Genomic DNA, 12,090 nt, shown 5'->3' on the forward strand with positions numbered 1-12,090 from the left:
GACACTAGAGGCTGCCACAGATTTCTCAGGTCCTCACAGCAAGACAGTGGTGGTCTTGGGGATGGATATGTTTCATCTTCCTTGAAGACAGATACCACCCTCTGGTTGTCACCCCATAGGAAATCAGGAAGTATGCTAAACTATCCAGTGAACTTGGAATTACACTGTGCTGTGCTAGTGGAAATATCCTATCCAACATTATGATTTATTTTGAAGGAGAAAGGAAAAAAAATACACACAAAACGGTGGAAGGAAGCTGCACACAACATCGCCAAACAGCTGGCTTGTTTTATATCCCAGAAACAGCTTGGGACTAACTATATTCACAAGATCTCTTGGCAGAGTAGCTTGATGAAAATACCAAAGCTGTGAGAAGTGTTCTTTTGCTGAATCCTTCATGTAGCTATCATACGGTTTATTAACCTAAATGAGAATATGTACACCTTTTTTCCAAAAAAGTCCTTTGTATGTTTAAGTGAGAAACTTACTGATTCTTTATATGGCACAAATATGATTCACCGCAGCATTCACACCAAATAAACTCTAATAATGTTCAGAAACTGTAATCCTAGACATGTAGTGATTTCCTCCTTTCTTTCAAGTAGTATTTTTGGGGACGGTCAAGGGAGAATTTGATAGAAATGTAAGCATGGGTTCAATGGCACTGGTGACTTTTTGGGTGCCAAGGTTAATCGCAGAGGGAAATTATTTTTAATGGCTTCATCCATATATTTATCCATTCTTTTAACATTTAACTTTAACCTCCTTAAGCCAAAAATATAACTCAATTCTAAACACATTTCTGGCTCACCTGCTAGATGCCAGAAATGTGGATCTTGAGGAATATACAAGACAGATTCAGTATTTTAGAAGACCTTGCATTCTATTCCTTACTAAGTATCCCAGGTAGATTCAATTAGCTGGAACATATTCATATTTTTATCATGAGGCATTTTGAGTCTATTCTTTGTGACACCAGAATTAGTTTCTCATCTCAGAGTTTGCTATATTTCTCTGGTGACTCAAGTAGTTTATTGGCAGTCAGTTTGTAAAAGGCTCCCTGGGATTATCTAAATGCAGGATGTTAGGAATGGAAATACGTATCATTGCCTCTCCTGTCAAAAAATGTAATTAACACACATGATATATCATCTTACAAAGTGGATGAAAATTCCAGTGGGTGACCTTGAGTCACAGCTCCCCAGTGCACACACTGTCCTGTACCCAAGCATCTCCCAGACAGCACAGAACTCCCACTTCCTGCATCCCTGTACCTTTAGCACTGTGTGCATGTGTGTATGCATGTTTGTGTGTGTATGTGTGTGAGTGTGAGTGTGTATGTGTATTTTCAGTTCAAAATCTACCACTCAATTTCACTTTAACAATTTTGGTTTGATTCAATTTGTTGCATAGGTAATAAAAATCCATTTACAGAATACAAAAATAGTGTAAGTACATGCTTCTTCCTATCTGTATGTTGAGAGATTCCTCATTCTTTTTTATGGTTGCACATAATTCATTATGCAGATATACAATTTATTTAACCAGTCCCATATTGATGGATATTAGGTTATTTCCAGTCCTTTGATGTGACCAAAAAAGGTAATAATCAAAAATGCTGAAAGAATAATATTGTCTTTTTCAGTTTGGGCGGCCATAAGAAAGTTCCATAGACTAGGTGGTTTGTAAACAAGAGAAATTTATTTCCCGCAGTACTGGAGGCTGAAAATCTGAGATCAGGGTGTCTGCATGGTTATGCTTTGGTGAGGACTCTTTTGGGGCTTGCAGACTGCTGACTTCTTGTAGCCTCACATGGTGGAAAGAGAGCTAGCTAGCTCTCTGGCCTCTTTTTATTAGGTCACTAATCTCATTCATGAGGGCTCCACCCTCAGGATCTAATTACCTACCAAATGCCTCGCCCCCAAATATCATCACATTGGGGATTAGAGTTTCAACATATGAATTTTAGTAGGGGGGATGCAGACATTCAGTCCATTAGCCGTATTCAGTTCACCTGTAATATAGTATCTGTATTATTTTATGTCTGTAGAATAATTCCTAGAAGTGGAATAGCTAGCTCAGAATTACTGTGTGTTTCTAATTTTGATAGTTACTGCTCAATTGACTTACTTGAAATTTGTATCATTTTACACTTATACCTGTAAATGTAAGAGATATGTATCTACTCTCTTAGTCTAACCATTAGAGAATATTACCAATATTTGTGGGATTTGCCAACCTGAAAAAATGGGAATTTTATCAGTGTGTTTTTAATTAACATTTATCCTATTATGAGGGAGGATCAGTATCTTATAAACTTTTAACAGTCATTTTAATTTTCTTTTCTTTGAATAGGGCCCTCATATATTTGTGCATTTTGTTATGTTGTTGGTGCATTTCTTTATTGATTTGCAAGAGTTCTTTGGGTATTAGGAACATCCTTCCTTTATCTGTGCCAACGGTACCTTTTATTTTGTCACACAGTTTATTCTTCATCAGAATTCTTTGCTCTTGAGAAGTCCCTGTGAGAGCCTGCCAGCCTTGTACACCTTTGGAGGGCAGTTTGTTGCAATTTCTCAATTTTTCTTTCACATAGAAAATGATCTGACTGAATTTTATTTCTCTTGGTGTCAACTGTGCTGAATTATTGTCTTAAAAAATTCACCATTCCGTTCAGGTTTAACATATTTTTTAGAGTGTGATTTTCATAGAGTATGTTACATTCTTGGTGAAGTTTTGTCTTCTTGACCTATTAATTACTAAAAAAATACAGATAACGACAACCTAAAACAACCTATTGAAATATCTCACTGTGATGATAGATTTGTCTAGTTTTCCTTGTAATTTTTGTTCTCCATATTTTAAGGCTATATAATGTGATGTTTTCAAGTACAGAATTATTTTAAGTTCCTAATGGGTTCCTTTTTTAATCTTATATTTTATAACTTTTCCCCCAAGTTTTCTAGTTTCCCACCATACCCCAGATTCTTAAGTAATTTAGGGCACAATAATTTTCAGAGAAAGAATGATTAAGAATTTATGGAAATCTTAGGAAGGTCAAATTGACACAGTGCCTTGGAAGAGAGAAATATGGGTAGTTGAAGTATATAGAGAAATGCCTATGATATACACAAATTGCATGTACATGTATTAAGACTATAACATATGTCAGTTACTTCACTAGATGCCAGTGCATAGGCATGTACCTGAATCTGCCTCACTAATTGGGCAGATTAATGGGAAGTTAACTTTATTTTTCCAAGAAAAAGAAACAAAATCAATATTTAAATTTTGGAAAACATAATTGTTAAATTATTTTTCATATTGTGTAGATTCACATCTCTTTAATCAATGGGAGACCAAGTGCCGATGATCCTTCTCCAGAACTGCTGGAATTTACCTCCGCTCGCTATATTCGCCTGAGATTTCAGAGGATCCGCACACTGAATGCTGACTTGATGATGTTTGCTCACAAAGACCCAAGAGAAATTGACCCCATTGTCACCAGAAGAGTAAGTTATGATGAATCACATTAGAGCCTACAAATGATATCCCACTTTTTTGTCTGTTAAGTACTTTAAAAATGTTTTCAGTGATTTGTAGGAGTGGTTATTATCAAATTTTTATTTTAGAATTATGAATTATTTTTATTATTATTATTTGCAATTTGGCAGACTTTCCTTTGTTCAGATCCAAGCTGTGCCACTTATTACATGTGTAACATTTATCAAACATTTTAGCCTTCTCAAACTTTAATTTCTTCTTTTGTAAAATGAGAATCACAATGTCTACTTAATAATCTTATTTTTCAGAATAAAATTAGCCTTTGTCACTTTAGGCGATCTGTACTACTATTATAATTGGCTTTGGCGAGTTACTACTGGAAGTGCAGGGGCTTTGAAGCATTTTTTTGCCACAACTGAGCCAGTATACACACGTTCACACATACAGAGAGCAGTATGTCTTAAACCTTAATGTGCATGGGATTAGCCAGTGATCTTGTGGAAATATAGGTTATGATTCAGTAGGGCGGAGCTGAGATGCTGCACTTCAAAAACTTTACACGTGATGCTGATGTTGCTGGTTTGTGGGCCATCAAATAATTTGGTTTTATGCTTGGTTAATAAATCACAAGCCATAGTTTTAAAAATGCACTGCTATAGGAGAAAACTGATTCTACATACTGTTTTATTTTCCTTTACAAATAATATATTAGGGGAAAAAAGTTTAAAGCATCTTTTCAAAAGCTTTTTGAACACAAGAGCTAACAGAAGTGCTGTCTTCCAGTGTTAAACAGGAATTTGTGGGATTACAAGATAGATGATCAACCCAGATTGCTATGAGTGATAACCGTGCTTCCTCCTGTCTACCTTCTACAATATTCACTGGTTTATGGCACCTCCCACATATGCTGCTACACAACCAAAGCATTATTACCAGGGAAGTCAATTCAGCCATAACTCTATAAAGCAAACTCCTGTGAATAGAGTATCTACTGTATGACTAGAGGTATAGCTAAGAGAAAATACTATAGGGAGAAATTAATATTGTAGGACAAAGCACTTAATTCTAGAATGATCCTACTAAGGTAAGACCACGGTCATCGGTTGCAAAATTGCTGAATCACTAGGGTTAGTAGTTACAGATCCTAAATACTCCTCACATGTTTTCTTTTCTTGTTACTTAACTTCCCACACCCATCCTCTCCATCATCACAAGATAACTTTTAAGGCTTTAGTTAGTCCCATGCAACATATGTCAGGTGTTTTAGTGCCCTGTATTTTCCAAACTCGAAATAATTTCCGTTTGTATTATATCTCAACATATTGTAAATTGTCTCATGCAAAACTAATCATTATTTTATAGCAATGTTTAGATTTTTCACTTGTTTAAGAAAACATTTCCAATTCTAATTTTGGCGTGACTTAAAAATATACACCAACGAAGACTGGTGTGAAATTGGAGTGAAATTTAACTTTCTTGACAGTATATCTATCAGAGAAAAAAAATCAATGAAAATAAATTAGTGTTCTTTCTATCATCTTTTGCAGGAAGTAGAATGGGGGTTGGGGTACACATCTATTATTTATAACTTTATCATACATGAGTCTTTAAAATAGTGCAGTATAAGTCAACATATAAATATGTTTTTTTGAAAGTACTCAAGTTCAATAAACACTACATTTAAATATATAAAAATAAGATCGCAGATTTCAGCTCTTCTTCATGACTCAAAAGCAAAGCATTATACATTTATATTTAAAATAGATTTCCCAGTTTTAAAAGCATTTACAAATACTACTGTATCAGCTTTTTAAGCAAATATCTCTATTTGTATCTATATTATTAAGTGATGAGGTTAAATGAAAAAAATATTTTTATACTATCCAAACTCCCTAGCCAGTTCCATTAGTTCAAGGTCTAGGTATATCAAATAAGATAACATAACAAAAATATTTTCAAAGACACTATATGTATGTAACAAAAACAAATAATAGGAAAAAGAAACAAAGAAGTAAATTGGAAAAAGGGGATTTTTAGTCAGGGAACTCAGATATGTGTCCACCTACATATTCTAGCTAAATCTGTTTTTTTTCTTTTGTGTGTATAATTGGAATAATAGAACTATCTAGCACTAAGATGGTTATTTGAATATGATAATGTAAAGTGCTCTGACAATTATAAAATGTTATATACACATTAATTGAAATTTTAAAAATAGTCCAGCCTCCATAATTATCCTTTAAAAATAGCTGGGTAGATTAAAATAATTAGTAACATAGCTCTATGTTAACTTCATATATAAAGGTAATTGTATGGACTATATTACATAGTAATATAAAAATGCAAATGTTCCGCACAATAAACTTACAGTTAATGACTTTTTAATTTTCTTCTTAATATGGTTAAGGAATATATTGTTATAAGCACAATTTCTCCCTCAATTTTGTTGGTTCTTTTCAAATCCATCAAGTAAAACAGTGTGCGTATGATTTGTGAATACTGCAGTTCCTATAATCACAATAAAAAAGGGTTTCTTGCAAGAAACTATGTAAAACAACTTTTATGAAGAATAGCTGTCCTTAGCCCCAGATAAAAACTACTGTCAGCCACAGGTACTCTAGCATGGACTTGGTACTGACTGGGAAAAAGATATTTCTAAAATGCCCAACTAGCTTAAATTAAAGGCCACTCTTCCTTTGGGCTAAGATTACAATGCTAGGAGTTACTTTGTCAGTTTTGTGAGTCCTCACTTGTCCTCAGGAAACACAAATGTCCTTCAAACTAAGGATAAAAGCAGAAAATAAAGTTTTTACTGAATGTCCCCTTTTGTTACTTTCACCTTGCAGTCATCTTAACAGGATTTCTCTCTGGATTGCCTTTCACAGTACTACTACTCGGTCAAGGATATTTCGGTTGGAGGGATGTGCATCTGCTATGGTCATGCCAGGGCTTGTCCACTTGATCCAGCGACAAATGTATGTATATTTATAGGATGCTTAGGCAAAATGAAGCCCTGAGCTGTAAAATGTTTCATGAGAGTCTTTGCTGACAGAGAACGCTGTAAATGGGTGTCAGGTCCCCACTTAGACAGTGTAACAGAAATCCATGCCAGGGTGAAATAAGAGCTGGCAGTTAGGATGATAGACTTTGAAATCAGCCATCACAGTATCAGAAAACAGATTAGTTTTTCTTTTTTTTTTTTTTTTTTTCCAAAAAGGCTCCAAACTGGTCTATCTATTTTGAAACCTCTCTAGCTATGACAGCCTGCCTCATGATTTAGCTTTAGAGAATGCCTGCCATCAATCAACCTGACCATTTCTTTTAAAGTTTCTAATCAAAACATTAATGCAAATGAGTAAAAAAATGTGCAGGGAAGTAAATATATAAGTGGCAATGGAACAGGAGGATAAAATAGGGCAGGGGCAATAAGGGGGTTTAGGGGGTGGAGTGGGTGAGAGAATCAAGAGAGTACTGATAGTGGCAAGCCAGAAAATGCCAGAATGCTTTTGGATAGAATTTTTTCATTAATGACAATGAATTAAGTGAACATAACCTAAAGGAGAAGACGAATGAGCATGTATTTTTCCTGTCATAGACAAACTGGTGAAATTCAAACTCATCTTCTGTATAGTATATGGAAAAATACATTGAATAGGAAGATCAGTAAATGTAAATCGGGCCACATTTTTTTTTCTCAAATATTGTAATGCAAATGACATTATACTCAAAGCTAGTTTTCTGATTATTGGATTATAATGTTATCGCCTAGGAAGATTAAAGTACACTAACATATTTTTATGTGGAAAGCTGCAGTGCTGCTTTCTGCCTGGTATGGGTGCTTTCTTCTTTTTTTTTTTCCATTTTTTAAAATTTTACTTTAAATCCTGGGATACTCGTGCACAACATGCAGGTTTGTTACATAGGTAAATGTGTGTCATGGTCGTTTGCTGCCCCTATCAACCCGTCACATAGGCATAATTTTCCACAGGCTTTACAGAGTCCCTTTGTCTCACTGGCTTTCTGCATTTTGAAAATCCCTTTACTGTTATTTTATTTGGAGGAAGTGAAAAAATGCATATGCCAGCATGGAATACTACACTGCCATAAAAAGGAATGAGATCATGTCCTTTGCAGGGACATGGATGAAGCTGGAAACCATCATCCTCAGGAAACTAACACAGGAACAGAAAACCAAACACTGTATGTTCTCACTCATAAGTGAGAGCTAAACAATGAGAACACATGGACTCAAGGAGGGGAACAACACACCAGGGCCTATCAGATGGATGGAGGCAAAGGGAGGGAGAGCGTAGGACAAATAGCTAATGCATGCAGGGTGCTTTCTATCAGGTGTACAGGTGAGCAGTGTTTCCCAGGCTTTAAAAGTCCACAAGACAGCCTTGGAAGGCCAATTCCATGTGGTAAATTGAGACTGTATTCAGAGCACACACAGACAGGAGATTTAGTCCTAGAGACATTAGATTTCTGATTTACCTGCACCCCTAGAGGCCTAGGAATCAACTCCCTCCTTTTTGCCACATCCAAAAATACTAACAACATTTTGAGGGGAGCCTTAAAACAAGCTAATCGACCCCAAAAAACACATAGATCCCAGGCATCAGAGAAGAAGAATCCAGTCTTCAAGGCCACTCTCAGCTGGGCCTTCCTGCTTTCTTCTGAGCCTAAAACCAGCGATTCCAGAATCAGCCTGGACTTCCTTAAGCTGATGTTGATCAAATATACCCACTTCAAGCCTGGCACCACTTTCTTCCCAGGCTGGCTAGTTTTACATTTTAGTACATAGTCCAGATGTTTTCTCTTTTCTTCATAGTACCATTAGAGAGAGGCTTCCTTTATGGTTCTAAATGAGGCTAAAATTTGTGCTTCCTCCCTCTTTTTGACTAGAAATCTCGCTGTGAGTGTGAGCATAACACATGTGGCGATAGCTGTGATCAGTGCTGTCCAGGATTCCATCAGAAACCCTGGAGAGCTGGAACTTTTCTGACTAAAACTGAATGTGAAGGTATGTTCTTTAGAAGCCAACAAAATATGTCATTCTTCCTTTCCAAGAAAAAAAGCCAGTAATGAAAAATAGTGAAATGGCTGGTTATGCAAATGCGTCAACAAATACTCATTTATATTATCACTTTGAAGACAACCCATATGTCTAGCTTTTCCTAAAGGGAAATATCTAAGAAATGTAGCAGATGACTTCATAGCCTAATAGTGACAACTGGTCTCTTTAGGTGACAGGTATCATGGAGAAACCTGTGTTTCTGGAGATTTTCTCAACCCAAGAAAAGACGTAAAAATAGTCTTGGGCTGAACTGCAAACCTAAACTAGTATGAAGTCCAATTCAACTGAATTCAAATATTAATATTACAGTAAATCAGCCCTAACCACATTTTTTTCAGCTCACTAAGTATATGTGGCCTTCAAAAACAGCTTGATCGACATTTTAAATTAATACCAACACTATATATTATTCGAATAACAAATTAACTCAACTCACATTTATCATGTACAACGTGTCAGACATGACAGGTCTTTAAAACTATTGAATCATAACACACCTTAATCATAAAATGTTCCCCAGCTATAAGATATAAAGTCGGCCTTCCATATCCATGGTTTCTCCATCCATGGGTCTAACCAACTGCAGATCAAAAATGTTTGAAAAAAAGTTGCATCTGTACTGAACTTGTAAAGACGTTTTTCTTCTTATTTCCTAAACAATATAACAACTATTTATATAGCATTTACATTTTGTTAGGTATTATAAGTAATCTAGAGATGATTTAAAGTATACAGGAAGATGTGCATAGGCTGTATGCAAATACTATGCCACTGTATAACAGGAACTCGAGTATCCTTGAATCTTGGTGTTTGAGGGAGGTCCTGGAACCATTCCCATGGATATTGAGGGATGACTGTATTTTCTTTTTAATTTGAGATTCTGCATATATGCTATTAGGTCTCCTTATTTTCCACACTCACTTCATTTGCTTTTGGATTTGTGTCTGCCTGCTTACAAAGATATTATGGATTAGAAATCTCCCATTATTACAGAAGCATATCTGGAGGCATGAGCCACCATTGGATCATCACTCACCGTGCATGGTAGGGGACCATTGGAAGCCCAGGCTTTGTTTCCTTCAACTACTTCCAGCCATGTTCTGGCTAATCCCTTAGTTCTCCACAGCTTCTCCATGGAGAACAGACATTTGTTCTTAATAGTAACTTTAAATGTAATGCCACCCAGGGATGTTTGCTCTCGAGCTCCTTTAAATTTTAATTAAATTTCTCTTCTGTTTGTGGAATATCAGTAATCATAAGTGGGAGCAGCACTTGAAGGTAGGGGTCTTCCTGTTGCCACTGACATGCTTTCACACAGTGATAATTATGTAATGTTAAGTGGCTCTGCAAAATCCTTTACCACTCTTTAGTTGTGTTTCTATGTTTAAATACAAAACAAAAAGAATAGAGCAACTTGTTAGCAATAGAGGTAGACTAAGCAAAGCAAGACATTTCAAACTGCTACTGTACACATTTTTAAAATAGTGGAATTGTGAAACATTTTTTTTCTTTCCCTGTAGGGAAGAGGGGAGGTCATATTTCCAAACTGAAAAACAAACATTTTAAAAACCCAGAAATTCAAGATGGGGATCTTAGCCATAAAGCCATACATAAAAATCACACTTTCAGCAGTGAATACATTCCTAAAAGCTTAAGTAAAAATTTTCTTTTCCAAGTCAAATCATATTCCAATCACCTTAATATTTAGAAAAATCCTTCCGTGACATGACAAATCCCTCCATAAAATGAATAATCACATTCTAATTCATTTGAGTTTAATTTGGATTTTCATCAATCTAGCTTACATAAGGCAAGATAATATCTCTAAAAAGCATAGAATATTCATTCAACTGCTAAGCCTTTACTAAAGAACAGTTTCATATGATATATCTTGGACATTCTGTGAAATAGTAAGTTGCTGATGACAGAGCAAAAACATGGCATCATGATCAGTTACTAGCCATATTCTTGAAGGTTACAGACAGAGCTGGGTAGGCTGCAGCCCACAGACAGGAAGTGGGGCTGTAGGTGTAGGGTCCTGGCTGCACAGTGTGTGAAGGACCGTTTCTTTGGCATCAGTGTTTTACCTACAGTAGCTCGTAGTACTAAACACTCTTGACAACACCAATTCTAAATAGTGTGAGAATAAGTCTATATTACTTTATGTTTTCCTCTGCTTATACTGGCAGCAGAAGTTTTGACTGTTTCTTGAAATACACTATTACAACAAAGCTTTTAAGAATTCATAGCCAGGTCCAGTGGCATGCTCCTATAATCCCAGCTACTGAAAAGAAGCTATGGTGGGAGGATCTCTTGAGCCCAGGAGTTTGAGGCCAGCCTGGGCCACATAGTGAGACCCTGTCTGTATTACTCCGTTTTCACACTGCTGTAAAGATACTACCCGAGACTGGGTAATTTATAAAGGAAAGAGGTTTAGTTGACTCACTCTTCTGCATGGCTAGGAGGCCTCAGGAAACTTACAATCAAGGGGGAAGAGGGAGCAGGCATGTCTTACGTGGTACAGGAGAGAGAGGAGAAAGTGAAGGGGGAAGAGCCCCTTATCAAACCATCAGATCTTGTAAGAACTCACTCATTATCACGAAGACAGCATGGGGGAGCTGCCCCCTTGAGCCAATCTCCTCCCTCCCTCCATACGTGGAGATTACAATTTCAAATGAGATTTGAGTGAGGACACAGAGCCAAACCATATCGCTGTCTTTCTGAAGAAAAAAAAGGAATTCTTGTATGTTGTCCTAAAGACATAAAACTGCTTACAATGCCTAGTGATTTGTATTTATCACTATGTGTTCCCTAACGTTTGAAACTCTCCATTAACATAGCAAAACTACTATATTCTAAATCAAATGTCAGCAGGTTGGGAAAGGTATTTACAACAAACATGACAAGGGGATAATAACCTTTCTGTATTAAGAGATCTTACGTATCAATAAGAAAAAAGTTAATTAACCTGTTAGAAAGATCAAAACAGGTATTCCTCAGAAATGACGTATAACTTTGTAAAAAGATAATGACACTCATAATGAAGGAAGTATCAATTAAGACAATGACATTATTTTTCACTTATCAAAGTGTTTATTCTTCTACTCAACAAATATTTGAATGCTTATTATGTCCAGGAATTGTATTCAAGAGTTGATAACACACAAGGTTGGTGGCTATGGAGAAACTGTTTTATCATATCTACTAGAGGAAAAGTCATTTGTCATAGCGTTCCTGGAGGGGAATTTTTTAAGCGATTAAAATTTAAATTTTACATATCCTTTGACTAGAAATTATGCTTCCGGGAATTTACCCTATAGATATATTCATATAGATGTACAGGCATATTATAATGATCCTCGTCATTATTATACAAGTGCTACCACTACTGCTACTAACATTTATTGAGCTCAGTATTTAGTATGTTTCAGGCATTCTGCTAAGCATTCTCAAAACATGTATGAGACAAGTACTAAAGTGATGCTAGGACTTGAGTTTTTGCCTCAAAG

General features: G+C 36.0%; 1 protein-coding gene across 3 annotated transcripts in view; it reads left to right on the forward strand.

Moving 5' to 3' along the window:
* LAMA2 (laminin subunit alpha 2) overlaps positions 1-12,090 on the forward strand; it is a 652,245-nt gene that overhangs the window by 266,047 nt on the left and 374,108 nt on the right. For all 3 annotated transcript variants that reach the window (XM_054558144.2, XM_054558145.2, XM_054558146.2), the window contains exons 5-7: positions 3,333-3,512; positions 6,390-6,479; positions 8,410-8,527. In XM_054558144.2, coding sequence (XP_054414119.2) covers positions 3,333-3,512; positions 6,390-6,479; positions 8,410-8,527 — 388 coding nt within the window. The remainder of the gene's footprint in view (positions 1-3,332; positions 3,513-6,389; positions 6,480-8,409; positions 8,528-12,090) is intronic.

This window comes from Pongo abelii, chromosome 5, assembly GCF_028885655.2.
Source record: "Pongo abelii isolate AG06213 chromosome 5, NHGRI_mPonAbe1-v2.0_pri, whole genome shotgun sequence".
Lineage (NCBI taxonomy): Eukaryota > Metazoa > Chordata > Mammalia > Primates > Hominidae > Pongo > Pongo abelii.